We start from the raw sequence: 26,410 nt of genomic DNA, 5'->3' as shown, positions 1-26,410 counted from the left end.
CAAGTAGGTAGGTCCAGCCCTATGTTGCAGCACGTCCACAGAGACATACACATAGGGCATGGGACTAGCTGAGTCGCCAGGTTTTGGATCACCTGTTTGCACCAGAGGGATATTTTCAGGCTGCCTGACCCAGAAAAGATAATGTGTCCCTGAGCCATGGGGCACGAGCAATGCTGACATTTTAGAATGGTTGGCACGAACCCCTGCCTTGGCCACTGGCTTCTTGTCCTTGAGACATTCAAGTTCACATGAGATTTTGATTTGATTCCTGTATCCCAGTCACTCTTCTTTGCCTCCCAAGGTTCCAGCTGCTCACTGCACCACACTGGACCCCTACAGACTCTGTCAAATTGCACCTCTCAGCTGCAGGTAACTTGGTCCAAACTTCCTTAGGGCACTGTTGTGCATCCTTTCTATTTTGTACAGCCTCTTTTCTCCAAAGATCTGGATCCTACAGCAATGGACATGGAAAAAATAAAGTATCAGCACAGTTACCCATACATAGCTTGCTCTATAATTTTCTTATTGCCATTGCCTTTCTTCTGCTGGCTGACAGGAGCAGTGTCCAGTTCCACAGCTCCACAGAGTATTTGAACTTTTCAGATTCTCAGAAAAATCTCTTATGTAAAAATTGTCTTCTGACCACAGAGTAATCACTAAGTGAAAAATGCTCTCCCAATGTGCAATCATTCCCAGTTCAGCACCAAAGGAGCTCTTCCTTGGAAATCACTGGAAAACATAAATGCAGAATCAAGGTGGCACCTATCTTCCATTCCAGTCTCCTAGCTTCCAGAAGGCTGTTTGTGACAGGGTCTAGCAGGCTTGTAATCCAAATCATGAGGAGGCTGTAGGAGCTATCCAGAGCAGTTAAGCGTGAAACTATGTACCTCCTATCCACTGCATTCTAATAAAACAATTAACTGCTTTTATCCTTGAATGTAAGTTTTCATCTGCTATAAATTAATATAATTGAATAGGCAAAGTGACTGGTTAGAGTAGTTTCTGAAATGCTTTAAGAAAATGGTTGAATACAAGCTTTCAAAATTTCACAAGGCATGTCTTTGTGCTATGGCTCTGATTGTAGTGTTCCTTCAAATAATGGTTTGTGAAGCTGCTTTCAACATGAATTATTATTCCAGGTTACTATTTGCTGTACCAACAGAAAATGGAGCTGGGCATGGGAATGATTGCAGGATTCTGGGCAGCAGGGGCAAAAGCTCCCTCTTCTGATGGCACCAAAGCTGAGGCCAGAAGGCCAGAGGAGACATGAAGGAAGGACTGGGGGAGAAAAAATGCCATTGGGCATTTCAAGGAAAGCCAAGTTAAGGGTAAAGCAACTTGGAGATGTCAGTACAGATAAACTTCAGCTGTTTATCCCACTGCTCTCTCTCAGTACCTTCTATCCCAGTCCATCCCTTCATGAGATCCACAGCTTTAAATTCTTGTTCTGACTGCACCCTAACAGACTTTTGGGCTTCTAATATTTTGAAGTACTAAAATGTCTACTTCTAGATCAGAAAACCTGTCCTACTTCTGCTCTTAGCATTTTTTGCTGTTTCTTAGGTTGCCCTGTTTTCCTCTAGAAACCCAATGCTTGCAAGGAACAACTGAATGTGAGATTACAAAATGAGAACTAAATCCTGATCAATATTCCCAGACACAAGTGATTTTTCAACAGAGGATGTCAGAAACTTGTCTTCTTGGCAGTGTCTTCATAATTCCAGTTTTATCATTAATTCTGACAAGAGACCAAGAGGGAAAGATGTTTCCTAGCAGAATGCAGTGGGGATAAAGTGTGACAAGAGAAAATGGGCAATGTAGGATGGGCTGCTGATGAGGGATCTGTGATGCTAAGGAATAATCCTCCAAGGATGGAGGAACATGGGGAATTGTAGAGAAATTTACTTTGTAAAGGACCTCTGGAGATACCTAGTCATCCCTCACATTAGAGCTCTCCTTGACAATGAGCACAGCCTTCTTCCCATCTTCTTTGTACTTCCTGAAGAGTGAGATGCATGTTATAGCTCCACCTGGGTACATCTCTGCACTCTAGCCCTGCAAACATCCCACCACACCTCTGTAACTGCAGTGATGGCATAGTTCCACAGGCACAGTCCTCCAGTTCCTCCTGTTTGTTTCCCAGGTGGTGTATTAGTGTTCAGGAACTCCCCAGGATGTCCTCTGCTTCTGGGCAACATAAGGGCCTCCCCAATGCCCTGCTTCATCTGTGATTTCATCTCCATCCACAGATGAACCCACTTTAAAGTCTTCCTCAGTGGGTTAGGAAAGAGCCAGAGGAGCTTTTTCATAGAGCCAGATGACGGCACATGCAGCTTTCCCCTTTTGTCAGGCATTCAAATGAGGTCCAAGGCAGCAGCAGCCAGAGTTACTGCCAGCTGGCAATTTGGAGACATAGGCTTGTAATATAAATTAATCTTCCAACAGCACCACTTTCAAGCATATTTATCAATCCTCTCAGCAGAAAGGCCAGAAACTGAGTGAGTGAGGGAGGCCTGGGTGTCCCCTTGCCGCAGCACAGGCACCACTGCACACTAAAGGAGCAGATGCTGGTGCACTAGATGTGCACCACTGATCTGCAGGGAAATCACAGAGCTTGCTTCCTAAACTGAGAGTCTCTCTTCAATTCCCACACTTCATGATCTCTGTCAAACTATGACATTAATTAACCACCATGAGGAAACTAACAGCTCCTCAGATAAATTTCCAAGAGAGAAAGAGTTTAATTTCAAAAGCTGCTGTTTTCCAGCTCCACACTTCTTTTGCTTTCTGTTCATCAAACACTTCCAAGAAATAAGAAAATCAGTTCCAAAGATTTATTGTTATCTCCTCAAGCACATTAGAGACAAATTAAAAGTTCTTTCCTTCACTGAATTACACAGGGGGTTGTACTACAGAATCTGACAGTCTCCTGGAACTACTATACGGAATATTGAAAGTGGAAGAATATGAAATTCAAAAGCAAGTTAAGTCCTAATTTTAGGAATGTAGCTGAGAAGCCCAATTAAATTAGAGTAATATTACCTACTGAAAGGAAGTTCTGGGATGCTGACTCTATTCTAGGTTGCGCCAGTTACAGAGTATGCAAAATTATACAGATAGACTAATTAGAATATCTACACTATCTGGACTATATATATTTTTTCCTATCATGATTGCAAATAGGGTTAGGAAGCATCCTTTTTCTTTAAGATTTATAATCTATAGCACAGTGCAGTTCCAAACAGAGTTAAGACTTGTGGATTCTAGGGAAATACAAATAATATATGAACCAAAATAATACAATATTGTTCCTAATCAGACAGAGCTCCCGATTATTTCAGTGAGAACATTGCCTGCAGGATCAGGTTGACAGGTCCTAACCAGGGCAGTCAGCTGTCAGCTTTCCCCAGCGAGTGGAGAACAGGGCATTCTGTGACTCCTTCTGCCTCTCCTCTGCCCTCACAACAGCAGCTCCATATTCACATTCAGAACAGCACACTGGTTTCATTCTGGCCAGGCCTGGCATGTCCCATCTTTGTCAGCGCCTGCTCTGCCTCGGTGCCGTCCTTTATTGTCAGCCTAATAAGTCCATAAAGGCTGAGGAATGGCGATCCTGTGAGCAGGCTCGCAGCAATCAGCCTCCAGGAGCTTGTTTGCCTGGGCAGACAGGCTGGGTAAACAATTAGCTCCAGCTCCAACATTCAGGTCCTGCAGAAGAATTGGATGCTTGGCACTGGCCGCTCTCCATGACATTCAAAATTTGGCTTTTCTCCAATCAAATATTTAAACATTCACAACCGTTTGTCTGGACCCAAGCCTCAGTTAGGAATTTCTGCTCCATTCTAATTTTGTAAATGGAGATTTGGTGATTATTTACTGGGAACTTTTCAAAAAAAAAAAAGTACTTAGCTTTACAGGAAGGGTAAAAGGGAGTTTGTTTGAAAGTCATATAAAGGAACAGGTCAGCACTACTGGCATATACTACCAACACTATAAGCAGTGTACACTCAGGCAAAGTATAACTTGGAGTGTTGCTGTCAGAAACCCTTCTGTGTTCATTGCTGGTAGCAAACAGCTGGCTTTTAATGAAACATAATAGAGAATTTGTTATTTTAAAACTGCCTTTCCATTTATAATCATGCCTGTTGCAGTACAATGGAGAATTGTATCCTTATTCCTTCATGCTGGCAATGCAGGAAATATTTAAACAAGTGCTTGTGAAGTATTTATTTTCAAATACATTAATGATGTGTCTCCAGTCAGTAAAGTTAGTGTACCCTGAGTTATGCATGCAGGTTTTACCTTTTGTATCAGGACTTTATGCTTATTATAATCCATGCCTTTTCTAGTTTCAGATTGATAGAGTAAAAGATACACACTATTATCTAAGTCAATCTCCTCCACATCACAAACTCTTATATTTTACCCTAATTAATTTTATCCAACTAATTTTTATCGCATCTCTTCAATGCGAGTAAGGAATTTGAGTAAATTCTCAAGGAAATTAACATTCTGAATGCCAGAGATCTGTCAAGCCAGCTTTGACATGGTATATAAATAAATAAAATATGGTAAGTAACACACAAAAGTTTGCAGGAAAATATTTTTGATTAGATGTTGGAAGAAAGTGAGAAACAAAGGTTGCTTGTTTTCCTGGCAGGCTGTATGTGAGCTGACAATGTATGCTTGCTGCCTGGAAAGCCAAATGTACCCTGGGCTGCAGCAGAAACAGTGTGGCCAGCAGGTCAAGGTAGGTGATCCACCCCTCTGCTTTGCCCCCATGGGACTCCACCTGCAGTGCTGCATCCAGCTCTGGGCTCCTCAGCACAAGAAAGACATGGGCCTGTTAGAGAGACACAGAAATTACTAGGGGGAAGGAACGCCTCTCCTATGAGTAAAGGCTGAGAGAGATGGAGTTGCTTAGCCTAGAGAAGAGAAGGCTCTGGGGTGACCTTACTGTGACCTTCCAGTGCCTGAAAAGGGCCTGCAAGAAAGCTGAGGAGGGACTTTTTACAAGGGCATGTAGTGACAGGACAAGGGACAGTGGCTTTAAAATGGAAGAAAGAAGGTTTAGATTAGATAGAAGGAAGAGATTCTTTACTGTGAGGGTGCAAGTCACTGGCACAGCTTGCCCAGAGAAATTGTGGATGCTCCATCCCTGGAAGTGTTCAAGGCCAGGTTGGATGTAGCAACCTAGTCTAGTGGAAGGTGTCCCTGCTCACGGTAGAGGGATTGGAACTAGATGATTTTAAAGATCCCTTCCAGCTCAAAGCATTTTGTGATTCTATTATTGCTTTTCACTTGTCTTTGAGAGCAGAATCAAGCCACTCTTGCACATAATCACTGAAATTGGTATTAATTGTTTTCTTCAGCCACCTACACACAAAATGCTTAGAAAAAACCAAGAGCATATAGGAAAATCACTGTAGAAGTCTTAACCTGTGAGGCTGTAGATGTTCTGTACAAGAAGTCACAACCTTTTCAAAGGCAGAGGATGGTCCTTGCTGAATATTCTGCAAGAGAGGTGGGAATTGGACTTAAAAGGGAAATCTAAGGCTCAGCTTCATTATATGGGCTCCAAATCAAGAGAGAGGCATATAGACTTCTCTGGGATCAGGCTGAGGCATTAAGTTGGTAGAAAAAGAGCAGAGCAAAAGCACTCATTAGCACAAATTTAAAACAGCACTCATTAGCACAAATTTAAAACACCATTAAAGGAATCAGCAAAGCAACCAAGAGAATTGCACGGAAGAAAATATCTAACTTACTTAAGCTAATACTCAGTCTGGAAAATAGGCAAAAAGAATTTGCCTGGCCACTAATAAACATCAATTTGACCCAACAGATATTACCAAATGTAGTGGCAGGATTTCTGTGACTAGACAGTTTAAAACACTCGCTATAACTCAAGCAGCAAGAAGTGACTCAAAATAGCAGAAATTGTACGTCAATAAAAGGCATCAACTCTTGCTGTCACTGGTAAGGGAAACCATTGATCTCAAATATTTTTGAACCACAGGATAAGCACCTACTTAAAACTTCCCTCTGCACTGTATAGAGAAAGTGACTTAGGCTGATTAATCTATTCTGGATTTCCCACAGTAACAGTGGGACTATCTCAAATTACCTACAGCAGCTACCTAGATTGAAAATCAGCACAGAAAATATATGTTAGCCTTGCCAGGTAACAAAGGCATAGTTCCAAGAATTAAATATTGCTGTTCACAGCCATTTCTAAAATTAGAAATGTTAAAATCAGGAGTTCCCAGAAGCCTTTCAAGATCTCTTGACCATTACTGTCAATTTTCAATTAGTCCTAAAACAGAAGAAAAACTGTAGAAGTTTGGCGGAAAGTGAGGGTGATAAGAGTATTTGCATAAAATATATGGAATGACCCAGATAACTGTGGGCTTTTTTTACTTGATTTCCATCTCAGATCACACAATTAGATTGACAATACATTTCACAAATGATCAAAGTAATATAATTAAGATTTATGGAAACAGATTTTGTCAAAGTATAACTCAGCTTTTGATGTAGGTGCAGGTTTTGGAATAACAGTATGTGTGTGTATATATATATATTGATATATACAGTTTATATATAGGACGCTATAGTACGCTAGGACTTTTAGGGCCTTTGACCTTAACATATCTTGCTAAACAGCTGAAATATAAATAGAAATAAGTAGACAATGATGAACTAAAGGCTGTAATGTACACCTACACTGTGGTAATTTTTAGCTCAAGACTGACTGTTCTGCAAAATATCTTTCTAGCTCAGACAAGATTAGCAGCCAGGGGCAGAGAACTCCATGGGTAATGGAGGAAGTCAGGCTGGATCTGAGTGCTTCATCCCAGCTATAAAACCCTATTTGTGTGGGTAACTTGACTATTAAGTGAAACACCAAAGTGTTTTGCATCACCTAAGGTACTGCTGGACAGGGTCTTTCCTCATTGCCCAGGTTCTACTACTCCAATCAGTAGTTATATGGGATCTTCCTACTAATAGACTAGGGTGAGGGCAGTTTAGGGGCCTTTATTTCTCCTGAGAGCAGCTAAACTGCCATTCCAGGTGTATCTGTGTGGATGTCTTTGTTGGGTGTGCTGCTCACTCCTTTTCTGTCCCAGCAAGTCTCCTGCCAAAGTGGCCATGCAATATTGCTATGGAGTTCTTCAGGATGCCTCTCAGACTTACTGTCTTAGACTATTGATAAATTCAGGTAGATACCTCTACTCTGCTTGTCTTAGTTTGTACTTTCAATGAGAATTAGAAAGCAATATGAAATTCTAAATGATATTTACGTTTGATGCATGACTCAGCTCCTGGTGCAAACCTGGTCCCAGTCTTGGGTTCGTACTATCTGTATCTTTATCTGATTTGTCTTGTGTGAGGCTGTATACATGTAATTAAAAACTAAATATTTCTACCTAAATCTCTCTCCTTGGTTGCAAAGGGAACCCAGGTTAAATGAAAGATCATAGGCTGGGTGCATATATTTGACATTTTGGAGACAGAGAGGAAATATTAATGGACCACCAGTAAGTACCTGGTTCGTTGTATGGAGCAGCACAGGGTTCTTTTTATGTATTCATCTTTGAGCTTTGAAATGCGCTCAAAGGTAAACTGTGTCACAAATAAGTTATAAGACTTGCTATAAATTTTCCCATGGGATATGTCTCTGCAAGACATATCATCAAATGGTTTGCCTATCTTCCAGGCTTTGATCTGTAGATTGTAGTAATTAGTGCTGGGAAAGATCTGTTGGATTGCTTAAGCTGCTACATGATATCCAGCATAGTTTCCCCTTCCTGAGGTTTTGCCTCACACAGTTTCTATATCCAGGGGGCAGGGGGCAGAAATCCCCTGGGATACTATTTCACAACCAATTTGCACAGTCAGCGATTTTTCTGGTGAGGTTTAGCCCAAATACATCTTTTCTAATCTCATTGCATTAAACTCTTGTCATTATACTCCTTAGTGTCATGTGAAATAATTCCTCCTTAGGGTCCTATATACCCTGGACTCCAAGTGCAGACTGTTAGATTCATCCTATCATAAACTATGCAAGTTTTCTTTATTCACCTTTAATGTACTTTTTTCTTTCTTATTTACCTCCAATCTGTTTATGTCTCATGTGGGGCTAGGAAGCCTGACCTAAATACAGTCCTGCACCTGCAGTCACAGCTGAGAAGGATAAAATTGCAGTTAGTACCTTGCAAATGAAAGATGTCATCTGTCCCAATGGAAAGAAAAGGATGACAGGTTAGTGAAACAGGTTACCTCTTTGGGAGAAAAATCATCGTTCTCTTTGTAGTTGGATACAACACATTTGGAAAACAGCCCAAGTTCATCTTGACAAGATGTGAACAAGAGCCACCCAAGAGCAATTGTCTGGTGAGGAGCATGTCCACTCCACACAAGCTGTCTAGGCTGCCTCTGTTGATGCCCAGGAGAAAATAATTCCAGACAGTAATTCCATAATAACATCAGCATCTAACATGGGTGGGCTGGATTGCATTCTCTCTGCTTAAAGACAGCCTTCCCTAGGCTATTGACGTAATTTTTAGATGGCTAAAACTAGCCAAGGCTTATCTTGTTTACTTGTTCCCAAGCAAATTACTATGATTCCTCTTCATGTTTCAGAACAGAAGCCCCTCACAGATGGCCCCATGTGCTGGCTTTGATGGCTAAACAGCCCTGCTGTGTGCCTTGGGCCCTCATGTTCATTTCCCTGAAAAGCACTGATCCATGGGACATTATGCTGACTCACAGAAATTCTACCAGCAAAACCTTATTTGACCAAGAAATTGAGACAGAACCCCTCAAAAAATAGTCCCAGTCCCTGGTTAGTTCTCCTTTTTCTTTACCTCCCTAAAGTGGGGAGATAGACTGGATTTTGTTGTCCCCACAGGGCCTACATCCATTGCAGGATGATCTTCACAAGAACACCACCTTGTTTAGACCATAGCTAAAACATGGTCTGAAATATGATGAGGTCCTTCAGAGTCACACTGCTAACTTCAAGGTGCCTTCATGGTGCTGCAAGATGGCCAGGCACCAAAATTAGTATGAGCTCAAGCATCTCACTGGAAATGCCACCAAATCTGGCTGTACAATGGGATAGGAAAGACTCTTCCCAGCTCTGAAGGTTGGGCTCTCACTCACTGTTTTGCCATGTATATTGAATATGGGATTCTCTTAGAACAAGCTGGGCATGAGGTATTATCTCCAACAGGAGCTGAAAAAATTGTCTACTAATATCCTCAACGACCTTGTGATTATACAGTAGCTTCATGGTCACATACAGCACTTAGAAAATGTTGCAGCTCACTGTTTTTAAATGAGCACTTAGTGGATTCAAAGCCGCCAGACAGCAGTGACACCACCATCAGAATCTGAACCCAGCAGACAGACACAGGCTGGCATGGAAACAAAAACAGTAGTAATGAATTCAATCCAATTTTGCATAACACTGAAGATCCCATTTTTCAGGAAATTCCTGAAGTTCTCAGAGAGAGCAGTAGCAGTGGATGTTTTATTTTTAAGGTGTCATTTTGGAATTACTTCACTGTAGTGATATGTTTTTTATTCAAATTGTGAAGATGCAGCGTCTTAAAAGAATCTCAGTCTTGCTGGAGCAAATCCAGATGCCTGTTTTGTTTCAACAAGTTTTCACTATCATGAAATTAAAGAGGTACTGTTAGTTTAAATATCACTCATCAGAAATGTTTTCAATAACATGAATAGTAGGAATTCTCAATAGTTAAAAGTGTATATTATATATATAGCTGTGAATTTTGAAACAAGCTGAATTCAAAATATTAATTCTCTTTTTCTTCTTTCTATGCACCTCATAGTTTGATCAAAACTATCTACATAATATACTCTACTTAGAGAATCCCATGTCATGTCTGACAGATATGGATAATCCCATTAAGCCTTTAAGTTGAAAATTCTTGTGGGGAGGAAAACAGCTACAAAATCATTCTTACACATACTGTATTTTAAGTCAACGTTACCTCTTGTGTTTCCCATATAGCAGTAGATTAGTTTTCCAACAGATTAAGAAACTTTCTGTAAAGGTTGAGTTTTCTCAGGCAAAGCCTTTTATTTGCAGTTGTATCTGCAGGTGCAGTAGAAACCTTCCCCTGTCTGAGTGAATTGCAACTAGATGCTCAAATATCCCTGTCCAATCAGGAAGAAGATGGACACATTGAGTGGGCTTCACTTCATGTAACTGTAGGGACCAAAAAGTTAGATTTAACTGCTCATGCTAGACAGCAGAATAAAATGAGTGCTTTTAAGGAAGGATTGTCTGGCCTAACTTACATCCTATTTTAGCATGTGACTGTTTGCACTCTGAGGTAGCCCCTTAAGACCTGCAAAAGGAACCTAGAGTGGTCATGACTAGCTTTTAGTTGTCTTTATTCATCAGTGGAGTCCCCTGCAAGGCTAGGGCCCTCCTCCTTGCTGCTCCACAGTGTCACTAGCTGATGACAAGATTTTTGCCAGCACAGGAAGGATATTGTATACATTCAGTTGTCAGTTTTCCCACTTGGCAATCTTTTCCATAAACTAAGCAACTCAGATTCCCAGTCCTGACATGCTTCCTTTCAGAGCTGACAGTAAAAGCATTTAGCTTCTGGGAACTAGGAATACAGTGGCACCATAGCCTTCCTGAAATACTGAACTGAAGTAGGGGTGGGGATGAGAGAAGTACTTCCTTCTCCTGAGCCCAAGTCTGCATCATTCCTGCCTTCAAAATAGACTGTTTCTAAAGGGATAGAGAGTGTCTTCACCTTTAACTTTCTCTGACAGTTAAAAAGCATTTCAGGAATCAGGGCATCAGTGAGGACGGGTCTGTGTCTCAGGGAAAGTAGAGGGAGCTGGCTGGAGAGCTGCCATTGCAGTGGGGAACTCCAAGGGCTTTTCTTCTGCATTGCATCAGCAGTGAGCAATGGGGAGACTGATTTGAGCCAACTGTGGCTTGTCCTTCTTCCTTCCAGACTCAGTGGCCTCTGAAATCACTTCATTGTCTGCAGCGGAATCTGGCACAGGACCGTAATGCCAGGTTACTTCACTTCCCTGCAGAATAAAAGATTTCTTCAACCATGAGAAATTATCTCCTGACAATGCCATTCATTAGGGCTCCCACCTGTAGACTGTTTCATTTTCAGCTTACTCACAGGGTGCTGAAAAGTCAGTGTGTGTGTTATCACTTGACAATATAGTATAGCTAATACCTCTTCACCCTTACATATGTTGTCACTTACTGCTCTTTGCCTCAACAATGGCTCACAGAAAAATTCAGATCTTGGACTTCACTCTCTTTTAAAAAAAAACTTGTGCAGCCCAATTTCACCAAAGCTCTTGTTTCTTAAGAGTTATACACATAGGGGAAAAAAATCTATATTTGGTATTTTTTTCCTCTTTTGAATTAGAAAGTTAAACCAGAAAATTTTCTCTAGAGATGCTCAATAGAACAGGACAGTAGTTCATTATTTCTAAAGACAAGCCAGACAAACTGTCTTTTCTGAACTTATGGTTTAATGTATACACTAAAACTAATAGAAATCAGAAGTTTTTATAACAACAAAATGTCTCCTAACTAAATATCAAACTAAACATTCTTCTCCACTCCTTTTGTCATGACAGTTTCACCCAACACTTTCTTTAAGGTTTCATTCTCAGGAGGGGGCCTGTAGACACCAAGCCTTGTGGTTCTTATTCATCCACCTGTGTTGTCCATAGAGACACACTTCATGGAATCACACCATAATAGGATGGTTTGGGTTGGAAGTGATCTCAGAGATCTTCCAATTACAAACACCCTGCCACAGGCAAGGACAATGTCCACTGAAACTGCTGCTTCAGGCATAGAAGGTTTGCAGTCCTGTATTGTATCATGGATAGCCCAGGGCATCCCAAACCCCTACAACTGAGGTGAGTCCCACATCTTAGCATCTCTGTATCTCTGTCCCCCTGTCTGCTGTAAAAACTTCTATCAGAATCATAACCTCTAGGATAGTGTCTATTTGAATTTGTGTCTGGAAGGCTCTGGAGCATGTATGGCAGCTGTGACACAAGAGACTGCATGTCCATGGGAAGCAAGAACTCACCTGGACCCCTGCTGCAGCCCTGAGACCCACTCTAACCAAACCTCACAACATTTTCACCCCTACAAGGCATGGGCCAGCCCTTCCATCATGCAAATCAGCAGATGTGTGTGTACAGGGCAAAGCTTCTGAGCCTGCACATCTTGTTGGGATGTGATAGACAGAGTCACATCAGGAAGGGATCTATGGTCAGTATGGCACTTCAGACAGAGCCTGGCTTGTCTGCTGCCTTGTCTGCTGGTACTCCAGGGATCTGCCTCATTGTTGCATGGTCATTCCCTCATGGCCCAAGAGCAGCTGCATTGGTGTCACCAGCCCATCTCCAACACCAGTTGTATTCTCTAGCTGTCTGAGTAGCTACTTTTTTTAAAATTATTTAGTACGTGCTTTTTTCACTCATTTGGTAAAATCTTTCTGTAGACCCAGATGGGGATGGTGCTAGGGTCAAGCAAATGCAAAACAGAGAAATCATGTCTGAGAATGTAAAATCCTGTCATATTTTGGCTCTTCACAGATTGGCCATGGGTGAAGCATAGGTTTTGCTTTGCTTCAGGCTCTTCGTATCCTTTGTAAGGGCAGCAGTGGCTTGAAAAGGTCAGTAGAAGATTGTAAATAAATTGACTCCTATGAAATTCTATTTCCTTTATAGAATAATGGTGATCAGCTGGGAATTTTGAAAAAACTTTTTGTGGATGACTTTTTCTTGTGGAGTTAAAACATTACAGGATTTTTGCCTTCTTGGCTCCGATTTCCTCTTTTCTTGCCAGATATCATTATAAGGCTTCAAGAAGGATGAGTAATTAAAACCCATGCAAACAATGTGTCGGACAATTAAATTTAAATGTCCGCTTGATGAGGCAACACGGGTGAGTGACCGCAGAGCTCCTGGAGCTGATGCCCTGCGGAGGCAGGAAGTTCCGAGGGGGCTCAAAAGCTCCCTGAAAAGGGATCTGTGGACCCAGACACTGGGGACAAAGAACCTCTTGCCCTCGGGGCTGCAGAGGTGCTGCACCCCAAAATCTCGCACTGAGACGCCCGTAGTGCCAGAACAAGGTTGGGGAAAAAAACCCTATGTTTTTCCTCGGGAAATAAATGAAAATAGCAGTAAAGGATTAAAAGGGCGGTAACGCCGCACTGGGGCGAGGGGCAGCCTGCGCGGAGGGACGGCCCGGCCTGGGCAGGGGCCGGGCACAGGGCAGGGACGGCGGTGCCGGCGGGAGCGCTGCGGGGCGGGAGCGCGGCGGGGCGGGGCGGGATCCAGCGGCGGGATCCAGCGGCGGGATCCACCTGCGGGAGGCGCCGCTCCGCCCCGCCCCGCCCCGCCCCGCTCCGAGCGCGCCGCCGAGGGCCGGCGCCCGGCGGGAGGGAGGGAAGGGAGGCGCTCCCGAGCCCCGCGGAGGCGGCGGGAGAGATGGGACCGGCACCGGCCCCGCCACCTGCCTGAGCCGCTCCCGGAGCCGCCGCCGCCGCTGCCGCTGTGGGGAGCCGGTAGGTAGCGGGCCCGGGCGGCGGGGAGGGCGCCGCGGGGTGCGGGTCGCCCTGGGGGACAAAGGGGCGGCGGGAGGATGGCGAGCGCCGGGCTCGCCCTGCGCTGCCCCGGGCACTGCCTCACCTGCCCGGCCGGGCGGGACTCCGGGCGCGGGGAGCGGCTGTCCCGGCCCGCGGCGAGCGCTCCCTCCGCGCAGGGCTTAATGTTTAACCCCGCTCGCATCCACCGGAGCGCACCGGGCACCGCCTCCCCGGCGGCGCTGGCGACAAAAGCCGAGCGCGGCTGCTGCCCGCCGGTCCCCGCTGCGGGTCCGCCGCCGCTGCCGGGGACCAACTCTGAAAGCACGGCGGGTGAGGGATCAGCTGGGATAAAAGTCGCCTTTGCTGCTTTTTCGTGCTTTGGAGGCGTCTGAAGGTAGCGCTCCGCTGCGGTGCTGTACTTGGCTTCGTCGCTGTGTTTGAGTACATCAGTATTTTTCGGGTGGCCTTTTAAGACGTACGTGACACGAGCTGTTCAGTGAAGCGGCTGCTGGAGCCTGGGGAAGTTGTTTTTTGCCTCCTGCCCCGAGCAAGGTCCGAGGGGTTGGTGCGGTCCCACCGGGACCCAGCTTGTGCAGCTGCCCCGTAACTCAGGTGGTTTGGGAGCCCTGGGGATGCAGGTCCTTCCTACAGCTTCACCCCGTTATTCAGACTGGCCGTCACCGTCTGCTCGTAATGCAGATTGCTCTTGTGCCGTGATACCGAAGCTGCTTGACGTGCAGGGAAAGAGAAAGAAGAAAATGAGGGTGAAAGGAGGCAGTTCTAGGAGTCGGACTACATGGAAACACGTACTATGCTCCCTTTTCTCCGTGTGTGCCTGTCACCGGTACACGTGCCAAAAGAGCCGCTGTGCCCGGTGTGTATGCTAATGGACACACCCGTGGCCTGACAGTATCAAAGTCAGTTTCAGGCTTTCCAAGGCATCTCTTTCTACAGCCCTCAGTCTAGCAGGTTAGGCAGTGTAACCCTCGCACCACCCTCAGTATCTCAGGCAGGCTAATAAAGTTGTTAGATTTTAATGGCAGGAAGGCTTCTGTAGTTATTAAAGTGCATCTCCATTATTTTTGCTGTGTTTTAACAAGTTCTGTGACCAGGAAAAGCAGTAGAGGTATTTTGGCACTGCACTGACAGTGATTTAGTTCTCCTTTATGATTTGGTTTGAGGCAGATTTTTCTCTCCCACTGTCTTGGTTTTCTCTCTTGATTTTTTTTTGGTATGTTAATCTTTCTGGCTTCCAGCACTGTGGAAAAACTTTCTTCATTTCGAAATGTAATGGAGACTGGTTCATGGTCTTTCATACTAGATGATCCATGATTTATTGTTATTTAACCATCTACTACAAGAACCACCCCTGAAGTAGTGAACTCTTGCAGAAAAATTAATTGCTTATTAGAAAATTATTCATGTCCATCCTGAACAAGGCAATTTTCTTTCAGCAGCATCTATCTTGGGGCATGAATGCCCGCAGCAAGCAGGAAAATGTGTCTGTAAAGTGTTTCAGCAGCACGGAGAGCCCCGGGGTAGCTGTCACTGTTTCCATTCTCTAAACAATTTTAATGCCATTAGCGAGTGTGATTGTGTACAAACCGCTTCTAGGGGGTTCCTAGACTGGATGTCAGAGCAGGGCTTTGTGCTGAGTCAAAGGGTGGATTGAGTTTATGACACAGTTTAAATAGAAACAGAAGAGCAGAGCTACAGTAGAGCAGCACATCGTAATTCATTCAGCACTGCTCTGTGATAGCCGTGCAGGGAAGTGCTCACTCCTTACCAGTCTGCTCAGTCTGAGAGCATCTCTCAGCATCACCCATGAGTAACTATCTGAGGACAGAGAGTTTTAACCCTGGGGGTTTTTGCAGCCGTTTGATTGTGTTTTAAATGAGAAGAGAAAGTAAAAGGAAAGAAGAGCCTTACTGGAAAGACTCTGTGTAAATGTAGACTGCTTTTTCAATTCCTTCGTTTTTTAAGAGGAAGGATTTACACAGAAAGAGGTACTGTGGATTAATTTGCATCCTGTTATAAGTAAGACATATTTGTTCTATTTATTGCTGCCCAGATCTGATTTAGTACCAGTTATGTCTCCAGATGGAGTATAACTATGACGACTTCAGTAAATGAGCACTGTTTAGCTTCTACAGGCATAAACTCACAACTGTATTTTATTGTCAGGTTTAAATAACATTTTAAATAATAGAAGAGTTCTGTAACTGATGAAAAGGCTTTTTTATCCCCTAGAGCTGCAATGTGATCACAGCACAGAAGCAGCAGTGGTGAGTGGTGGGAGGCTTGCTCAGAGATGTAAAGTGGAGTAAGTACCACTTTACAGAGTGCAGCACAGACACAAATACCATCTTCTGAAGCCTTTTTCTGGGACCAGCTCGAGTCCCATCTCCTGTCTTGCTCTCTTCATAGGGCGGCTGCCCTCTGCTGTCTGAAGCTGTCCTTCCAAGTGCTGGCGGTGCTGTGCTGGTGATGGTGGGGAGATAAGGGAGGGCAGGTTGCAGGGCGAGGTAATCTCCTCAACCCAGATGATAATCTCGGAGGAAGCAGAGGAGCTGTTTGGCACACAATCCCTTCATCGGGTCGCCCTGCTGACAGGCATGAGGGAATCTGGCTGCTTGGGGAATAACAACTGACAGGATGCTTCTGTTTTTCCCCTGCCAGCTAAATAAACCAGCCAAAGGCCAGCAGAGGCTCAGTTAGCATGGACTTGTTTTAGCTCCAAGAAGTGCCATGAGTGGTACAATTTAGAGAGATGCAATCCGTCAAGAAATCCGAGGGCAGCATGGACAAACTGCCTAGAAATATGTGCTCTTAATGATGGGATCTTACCTGATGCACAGCTAAACTGTGGTTTAGTCTGCTACCAGCTTCTGACTGCGAAACCAGTGAGCACTGCTGCATGCAGCCCTCACTGACACAAGCAGGACAGCTAGCAGTTGACTCATACCAGTGTATATTGTCTTTGTGGGGATGGAGCAGTGTCATTTGTCCCTGTTACCTTCTTTTTTTTTTTTTTTTTTCTGTCTTCCTAATCACTGTCCTACAACAATAGATGTGATAATACAGCAGGTGTTCCCTGTGCCATCCTTACAGCATTTAGAAGTCTTTCATTTCATAGGTTGCAAAATGCAGCCACATCCAATACTAAAATTTGCTGTGGAAGGAGTCAGAGGAGTGGTTGGTTTTCCTTGAATACCAAGTATTTTCTGATTTTGAGACATATAACATGATGCAATTCTGATTAATGTTTATAATGGCTTTTATTTGCCAGCATGAGTCATCAGTTGGGTATAATGCATCATATTTGGTGGAGACTAGGAAAAAAGTATGTTCCTTTAAAGATGTTCTGTTTGTTAATGAAAAATTTGCCAACAGAATGTGTGGTCACTTCTGAAAGAGTCCTGAAAGAGTCCACCTGCCTCTGTGGGTTTCAGTAGCATCAGTTCTGTTCATCTACATCTGTTTTTTGGACTTTAAGTCTTTTGATATCTTGCATGAGTCAATTGATATTTTAAACATTGTGTGCTTTAATGATAGCCTCTGTTCCCTAAGAGGATGGTACCAAAATTCTAAGAATCTGGGCCCAATATTTGAGTTGAACACCACTGGACACCAGCTGCCTGTAGCTTTCAAAGTCTTGTTTGATGCAATTTAGGGATGGAGTATTCCTACACAAAGCACTGGAGAGAAGGATTTTTTTTTTATTCTTAGATAGCTGTGGTCATTTCCTGTGTGATTTGCTTTGGTTTACTCGTTTGAGGCATTTCAGGAATGATCCTGCAGTTGCGATCAGTGTAACCTCAGCAGGGTTTTAAATATGTGTAAGCTCAACATAATTGTGAACTTTCCTTTGAATAATCTTTGTGTGAGGGAGATCCTGCCTGCCTTCTTGCCCAGGGCACAGTGCCTCCTGCAGCGATTCAGCTGTATGGCTAATTTTCAAATAAACTGAAGTTAGGCATTTTTTTGACACAGTACTGGTGCACGCTGTTCTCTGCAGTTCGCTGTGTTCGCTGCACTCTGCCTGCGGTTCATAAACACATTTACAGCCACATTTGCCTCCCTGTGCTCAGAGGGGGTTGGTTTGCATTTCTAATTAATTGAGTTTATAAAGCAATAAGCCAGTGTGTTAACTGAAAATTCCCTCAAGAATTGTAATCTTCCTTCATTAGCTGCCTGTGTGTAATCATATCACCCTTTCTCATGTAAGCCTCGGGGAGAGCCAGTGCCACTTGGTGCAGAGCCTTTGTCTGCTGTGAGCTGCAAGGGGAAGTGAGTCTCCTCTGTGGTCGTGTTCTGCAGCCCAGCCCCTGTCAGGTCACCTTCTTTGTCCCTCCCCACCTGTCCCTACCATCAGCCTGGTGTCTCTGGCCGAGACAGCAAATGGTGTGAAGAGATTTAAAGGACATCTTTCAGCAAAGTCAGAGAATAGAGGAGAGCTTTCAGAGAGTGTTCTAATCTAGCTTAAGACAGACACATTTACTCTTTGCAGGAGCTCTGTTTACTGGATGAATGGATTTAAACAGAATCTGAATTTTCTTTTAACTGTGTGAAGACAAGTACTATGACTTCCCACTGATGTTGGCTGGGAGTTGGTGGCTCAGCACACCTGAGGGTTAAATGTCCTGTATTTCAGTGTTAACCTGGGACACTTGTTTCGAGACTCAGGCTAAGGCATTAGTTTGACACTGAGAAATCTGAGCTACTTGATGTAAGTTAACTCCATTCAAATTGCTTGACCCTTATTACATCTATACTGGGTTAGCAAGCCACTACTTAGCAAGGTAGGATAATCTTGCAACGGGTTTGGGTGAATAACTATATTTGCTTTTGTCTTCCACAGACCGACATTCAGAATGGCAGCCTTGTCCACTTTAATCCTCCTTTTGTGTGCTGCTAAAGATGTGATGCCTTCCAGTCCTCACTGGAAGCCAACTTGGCCATCTTACAGAGTTCCCGTTATCCTGCCCCAGTCTACGCTGAACTTGGACAAGCCCCAGTTTGATGCTGAAGCCAGACTGGAAGTGGTATCTCCATGTGGCCCAGCATGCCACAAAAGCTCTCCGCTGCCGACTTACGAAGAGGTGAAGAACTACCTGTCCTACGAAACCTTGTACGCTAACGGCAGCCTCACCGAAACTGAGGTGGGCATATACATCCTGAGCAACGGCGGCGACGGCTCCCGAGGCAGATCTCGAACTAAGAGGCAGATCTATGGTTATGACAGCAGGTTTAGCATTTTTGGGAAAGACTTCTTGTTGAATTACCCATTCTCCACGTCGGTGAAGCTCTCCACGGGTTGCACGGGGACGCTGGTGGCCGAAAAGCACGTTCTTACTGCTGCTCATTGTATCCATGACGGAAAGAGTTACGTCAAGGGAGCTCAGAAACTGCGGGTGGGGTTCCTAAAGCCCAAACAGAAAGATGGCGGCAAGGGGTCCAATATCACCAACTCGGCAATGCCTGAGAAAATGAAATTCCAGTGGATCCGAGTGAAACGGACACATGTCCCCAAAGGATGGATCAAAGGCAATGCCAATGACATCGGCATGGATTATGACTATGCCCTGCTGGAGCTGAAGAAGCCACATAAGAGAAAGTTTATGAAGATAGGTGTGAGCCCACCAGCAAGACACTTACCTGGAGGGAGGATTCACTTCTCTGGCTACGACAATGACCGTCCGGGAAACCTGGTTTACCGTTTCTGTGATGTCAAAGACGAAACATACGACCTGCTGTACCAGCAGTGCGATGCCCAGCCAGGCGCCAGTGGATCTGGGGTATATGTGAGGATGTGGAAGAGGCAGAATCACAAATGGGAGCGTAAAATTATTGGTATATTTTCAGGCCATCAGTGGGTGGACATGAATGGCACCCCGCAGGATTTCAATGTGGCTGTTCGCATTACACCGCTCAAATATGCACAGATCTGTTACTGGATCAAAGGCAACTACCTTGACTGCAGGGAAGGATAAAGACAATGAAACTCCATGAAAGCACTTAATGACTGGTTTTAGTTACTCATCTGAGGAAAGGCTAGACTTTGTGCTGCAAATGCATGTGATCATGTAACATCAAGAGGTGATATGTAGCTTTTCAAGCCAGCCACCTTGTTCTTAGGACAGGGACTGGGTGGTGCTATCATTACAGCCTGAAACTGGGGAGAAAGGAACGTCTGCTGGGTGGGGAAGGAGCAGGTGGACTTGCTGAATTTGCAGCTGAGCAACTGAAGATTAATTAGGGGCGGATCAGTAAACAGTATGAAAACAGAACCGTCTCCAAAGAATCTTGTAAAAGGGACGCTGTTGACTATCTCATGCCTACAATGTTTGTTTTAATAAATCCTAGGATTAGTAGAAATGCTTTGATCTGAACTTTTAAAAGAAAATATTTCTATGCTGTTGGGGGCTGAAGAGGGGCATTTAATGGTGTTTGCAACCCAAACATTACAGCTTTGTGTTCCTGCATGAGAAAAGGGAGTGTGAAAAGGGCAAGGCATGCGCCGTGGGAGATAAATGCCACACAAATAGCGTGAAGGGTAAATAACCACATAACACTTCTAACTTCCTTTCTGAGTGATTTGAGACTTTATTAGTAACATAGTTAAGAAAAATGCTTTTTGAGCAGACAGACCTTGATGTTGTAAGGATTTGACTGTGAAGATGATGTTGGTCGTATGATCAGTGCCGTTACATCCTGCTTTGAGAAACACTAATTGCACGTGGGATTAAATCTATATAGGAGCTGGGACCTATGAAGGAGCAGGATCCCTATGAATAAACTAGAAATCATGTGGGGAAAGGGCCTTTTCTGTTTATGACCTACTTAAGCCTTTTAAGGAAAATCTCATGTCAGCAACTCAGATTTTCAGAGGGGAAGCCTGACTTCAGTCTTGCTGTCTATCTGAATTGCAGCCTGCAGAGCAGGTAAAGGAGGGAGCAGGACAAGGGTTCTACTGAGTTTTCCCTGTTTGTTGAAGATCCTTGCTGTTCTACCTAATAATACACCACATAGAGGGACCCTAGACTTACAAGTGTCTCTCAGCCATATCCCATTGACAGTGTAATTTGGGTATCTTGAGTAATGTTTCCTGTCTTTTTGGAATAGGAATATTCCTCCCCACCTAGCAGCTGAGTTAGAAATAATTCTCATCAAATGCACAGTTCAGGATTTCTGCAGCTGGAATAGAACCACTTTATAGGATGCAGCCTGGGTTTGCTGTGATCCTCTGCTGTCTCTTACAGATAAGTGATTTTTTACTGTAGAAGAATTAGAGTTGGAAACAAGAACTGTCTTTTGGGAGTAAAACCAGTGCTGCCAAATACTGTAGCTCAGCAAACAGCATTTGGAAATCAACATGGTCTGTACAACCACCCTTTCTTAGGTGGATTGTGCCACTGTGTTTCAGTGACATGGTTGAGGACATGCTGCCATGCCAAGATGACTTTTTAAAGTAGGAGGATAGACACTGGCTCCGGTTCCTCTTCCATCCATCACTCACTGACTCCTGAAGCTTCCCAAGGTGCCCATGGTGCTTGGTGTTGTGGGGCAAATGCATGTCCCTGGTGAGAAATATCAAAGCTGGGAAGGAGTGAATCCAAGCAGAGCTTCCCTGTGCTATACCAATACAAGGAAAATGTTAATTCAGCTAAGCCTTTTTTTACACTCTACTAATTACTACGGCATTTGTAAACATTTGCCTGATGGTGCTTTATCTTTGTGGTGGCTTTGGCTCTAGTTCTGACAAACATTTTTGCTGGAGCTGCCTATGATTATTATTTTTATAGAAGCAGTGTACAAAAATGTGGACTCTCATGTGGGTTTTTGGTGCACTCAGATACAAGCAGTTACTAATGCTTTGAAATATGAATAATCACCATATGTATCTGATGGTCTTTTTCTGACTTTTTGTTTTAATTTCCTTTACTCTATGGATGTTATCTGGAGCACTTTTGTTTGAATGTATCACAGTGAATAAAGAAAAGTTATGGAATTTCAATGCAGACATTCTTGTATTTGTGCTGTATTGGGTTGTACTTTCAATCTCATTTCAGCTACTTATTTGTAAAGACATTCAGATACAGATTTATTAAAATCCTCAGTGCTGTTTATTTTCCTTCAATTTTCTTCTGCTCCTACCTGTTGGAAGTTTTTGTTTTGGTGTATTGTTTTGGGGGTTTTTGGTAGGCTTAATTACTTTATACTTTAACATATTTGGATGCTAATAATCAATCTTAGCTTTTGTATGACTCTTACAGTTCTAAAGCCAGTCATGAGCTCTGATTAGTTAGAGCTGAAAATAACCTATTAGACTGAAAAGCCACATTGTTTTTATGAACTTCAGGGTAAATAAACTATGGAGGAATGTGAACCAGTCAGTGTAAGGTCAAAATTGAGGTCAGTCCATCTTCTTTTTCTTTTAGTTGATGCAGTATAAAAAATAGTTCCTTTGAGGCCAACAGTGAGACTCAGAGTTTTTAGAGAAACACTGGATGCAGAAAGTTTTTCTTTTTGAAATTGCTGTTCGTACAAGTTTCCTGACCTTTAACAATGCACGCTACGTCATGTGGGCTTGAGAACATCAGTCCTGATTTATTGGATGTGTTTCCCATCCACTGATCCTGTGTTCTCAACTGCTTTCTCAGATTGTAGGCTAAGAACTTTTCACAGAATCACAAAGCCATTTAGGCTGGAAAAGATCTTTAAGATCTTCAAGGCCAGCTGTAAACCTAACATTACCAGGTCCACCACTAAGCCACGTCCTGAAGTGCCACATTTATGTCTTTTAAAAACCTCAAGGGGTGGTGACTCCACCACTTCCCTGGGCAGCCTCTTCCGATGCTTGACAACCCTTATGGTGGAGAAAGTTTTCCTAATATTCAGTCTGAACCTCTGCTGGCACAACTTGAGGCCATTTCCTCTAGGGTGATGTGAGCAAGGTGGTTTTTTGTTGTTTTTTTCTAAGAATGTATGCAGCAAGTTCAGTGTAATCAGGAGTGGGAGAGTCTCTTCCCACTGCACACCCTGTGCAAACATTCCAGTTTTAGAAAGAAAAGGAAATCTCAGATAACACAGGCAGAGTTGTGGTGCTGAACTTCAGCACTGTGCCCACCAGAGTTGGTGGTAATGTTGCCAGTGTAATCATGTGCGGCAAGGCTGGGCATGCTAGACAGGTTTGAAAATTACATCCTGAGGATATTTGCTTTGATGCTGCAAAGTAGACTCTTTTAAAACCAGAACTTTAAAATTATGAGAAAGATAGCCATGCAGCCAAAATAAGGCTCATCAAGAAAACACAAGTAACTAATTTATATACAGGCATGGCACTTGAAATTTCATTGTCCAGCCAATGACTGCCTGTGACCTGCAGGACTGAATGAAGTGCCTCATTATTCTTGTATATGAAGGCAAGACAGTAGATGGGTATAGAGGCACTGTTTTGACTGTGATTGAAAAGGATTAAAGTCTGCTCCTGCATCTGTAAGAGGCTGACATATGAAAAATTTTACTTAATTTTCTATAAATCCCTTGGAGAACAGTGCTGGAGATGGAAAGTGAGGTCTCGAGAAAACACAGATCCTGCTGAGCTCTTCCCCAGCACACACTGAGCTTAGCCTACCAAAGACTGCAGAATATCATCAAGTTTCCTTTTCAGAGAAAAAGTATTTTCCTTGCATCTGTAATTGTTTTGCAACTGAATTCCCAGGCCTGCCTGGTTAGAGGGCAGCCCTCGTCTTAAAGTTGCAGGCTGAACCCCAAGCTAGTATAATACATGCTTGAAATTCTTTTCCGTGTTTCCACTTAATCTGCCATTTGTTAGCAGGTTTTGGTAGCGTGCCAACTCAATATGCACAGGCCTTGGGAAGAGAAGCTTTCAGTGAGTGCATAAAGTACGTTGGGTGGGTAAAAACTTTGCTTTTCTGGAAGAAAAAGGAGGCATGGACGGAGAAGAGCAGCAGAGAGTGAAAGGGCAGTATGATTTGTATCACAGGGGGAGGATTCCTAGAGGATCAGTTTTGTGCATGTGCATGTGTGTAGGGTTTTTATAAATAATACTGTTGCTTTCCATTCCTAGTTCTCCCAGGTGGAGAAGAAAACCTTAGGATCTGAAGTAAATTAGGTCTCTTCAAAGGAGCACCTTAATGCCAGCTCTGAAGCCAGTGTACAGCACAGATGAGAAGTTTAGGCTGTGATTTGTCTAATAGATAGATAAGAGAAGAGTGACAGTGACATAAGCATTAGGAACCTGATCTCCTCCTCCCAGGAGATGTTTTTTCCTGTCTTAGATGGTGACTATTAGGTTGCACGTGCTTTGTGCCTGCTGGCAAAGGTAGTGTGGGCTTTTATAGGTGAATGGTTATACAAGGGAAGAGAAGTACCTCAACATGCTCCAGACACTATTATCAACACTGATTATTCCCAGGATAAAATTATCAGTGATGCTTTGGGTGTGGATTGATTTTTAACTAAATGGGCATAGGCTGAGCCATGAAGCAGGCTTATACTGTTTGGTTTTTATCTAAAGATCTCTAGCAGTAATTAAGTGCTGTGGCTCAAGGAGGGGATGGTGAATGTTCCTCTGCAAACTTTTCATGGACAATGGTTTGGTTTTTTTTTTACAATAAATTCCATTTAAAAGACTCGTGCATAAGCAGATACAAGAAGTTAAACATTTCTTTTAGTTCACCAAGCAAATAATAATAATTTAAATAGAACATGTAACATGTAATATCTGAAATATTTTTAATAGCATTTTCTTGTTGGCACTCATTTCAGTTTTGGAAATAACCATTTATGCTGATTTGGTGAGGAGAGTGTATTTTTCTAGCAAGTGGGACCAAGTTGTAAGCAAAAAGCACAAGAAATTCTGGCTTGTGATAAGAGTATGAAGATTGTAAGTTCGTATTGGAGTGACAGCAGTAATAAGGTACAACAACTTCCTATGACAGCTTTATGCCACATTATCATAGATTTGGTGATTTTCTACAGGTTGCATACATGAAGAAGTTGATTTAATGATGATTAAGGTGCTGGTTAACATAAAGTTGAACATGTGTCAGCAGTGTCCTGGCAGCCAGGAGGGCTGAGTGTGTCCTGGGGTGCATCAGGCACAGCATGGCCAGCTGGGCAAGGGAGGGGATTGTCCCTCTCCTCTCTGCACTGGGTTGGGCTCACGTCAGTGCTGGGGGCAGTTCTGAGAGTCACAATAGAAAAAAGACATTAAACTATGGGAGAGGGTCCAAAGGAGGACAATGAAGATGATGAAGGGCCTTGAGGAGAAGCCATATGAGGAGTGGCTGAGGGCACTTGGTCTGTTCAGCCTGGAGGAGTCTGAGGAGAGACCTCATTGCAGTCTGCAGCTTCCTTGTGAGGGGAAGAGGAGGAGCAGGCACTGATCTCTTCTCTCTGGTGACCAGTGGTAGGACCCAAGGGATTGGCCTGAAGCTGTGTCAGGGCAGGTTTAGGTTGGATATCAGGAAAAGGTTCTTCACCCAGAGGGTGGTTGGGCACTGGAACAGGCTCCCCAGGGCAGTGGTCACAGCCCCAAGCCTGACAGAGTTCAAGAAGGGTTTGGACAATGCTCTCAGGCACATGGTGTGACTCTTGGTGTGTTCTGTGCAGGGCCAGGAGTTGATGATCCTTGTGAATCCCTTCCAACTCAGCATATGCTATTATTCTGTGATTTTTTGCCTTTTTTGCCTTTTTGCCTTACCTTTGAGGCCAGATATATTTACTGCTATGGACAGGTCAGAAGAACAGAAAAATGTTCACATTTGCAAAAGTTTGGTAAAGGCTTGTCTGACATAAAGTCCTGTTTCTGAAGTTGAGGAAGGGCAAAGTGAATTGGGATTGTTCAGCCTGGAAAAGAGAAGGCTTTTGGGTGACCTTATTGTGGCCTTCCAGTATCTGAAGGGAGTCTACAAGAAAGATGGAGGGAGACTACATGACAGGGCAAGGTGAATGGCTTCAAACTGGAAGAGAATGGGTTTAGATATCAGGAAAAGAGTCTTTACTTTGGGGGTGGTGAGAAACTGGAACAAGTTGCCCAGAGAAGCTGTGGATATCTCATCCCTAGAAGTGTTCAAGGCCAGGCTGGATGGGGCTGTGAGCAACCTGGGCTAGTGGAAGGTGTCCCTGCCCATGGCAGAGGGTGGGAACCATATGGTCTTTAAAGTCCCTTTCAACCCAAACCATTCTGTGATTCTGTATTTGTCATCATCCAGAAAGGAGTAGGTTTAAATGGGGTAGTTTCAATGAGTTTAAATCTGAGCTAGCAGGAAAATGGTTTCTTTTATCTGTTTTCCCAGATTTTCTATCATTTTTCTGTTCCCGCCTATCCTTGGAAAATAAATTTCCTGTGATGGAAAAGAATGGACATCCTTAGAAGTGAGGGGATCAGGTGCATTTAGGAGAGCCTATTCAACTGGTGTGTTTGTGCTTTCCTGCTGCAAAGAGGGAGCTACCCAACAGCTTGGCTGTTCTGACTTTTCTGGGACAGGAAGGTCACACTTGCTTTGGTCTTGGCCAAAAATTTGCACCTGGGTCAAAGAGTCCTTTCTAATAAAAACTCTTTTGAAATCAGGACGTTTCAAGAAAGTATTTTCTATTAGTAGGAATTCATAGAAACCAAACATATTTTCCTAATGAATTTCCAATCATACTTTGCTACAGGTAATTTTTCCTGCTGTGTTCTGGTCCCCATGGGAATGAGGATGATACCCCTGCATGGAAGATGATATTATGTCTTATCCACAGCATTCAAC

The 26,410-nt window shown here is 43.6% G+C and overlaps 1 protein-coding gene across 1 annotated transcript; it reads left to right on the top strand.

Annotated features, from left to right (window-relative positions):
• The first annotated feature begins 13,425 nt into the window (after nucleotides 1–13,425).
• On the top strand, nucleotides 13,426–21,649 carry PRSS23 (serine protease 23). The gene is made up of 2 exons (XM_077174011.1): nucleotides 13,426–13,607; nucleotides 18,490–21,649. Exon 2 carries the CDS (start codon nucleotides 18,503–18,505, stop codon nucleotides 19,619–19,621), a length of 1,119 nt encoding a protein of 372 aa, XP_077030126.1. The 5' UTR covers nucleotides 13,426–13,607; nucleotides 18,490–18,502; the 3' UTR covers nucleotides 19,622–21,649.
• The last annotated feature ends 4,761 nt before the right edge of the window (nucleotides 21,650–26,410 follow it).

The sequence above is a fragment of the Agelaius phoeniceus genome, chromosome 2, assembly GCF_051311805.1.
Source record: "Agelaius phoeniceus isolate bAgePho1 chromosome 2, bAgePho1.hap1, whole genome shotgun sequence".
Taxonomy (NCBI): Eukaryota; Metazoa; Chordata; class Aves; order Passeriformes; family Icteridae; genus Agelaius; species Agelaius phoeniceus.
Note: the sequence above shows the minus strand (reverse complement) of the source record. Positions and strands in the feature narration are given on the sequence as shown.

Excerpts from the sequence above, each read along its gene's own strand:
- PRSS23 (XM_077174011.1), top strand. The coding sequence starts at position 18,503 with ATGGCAGCCTTGTCCACTTTAATCCTCCTTTTGTGTGCTGCTAAAGAT.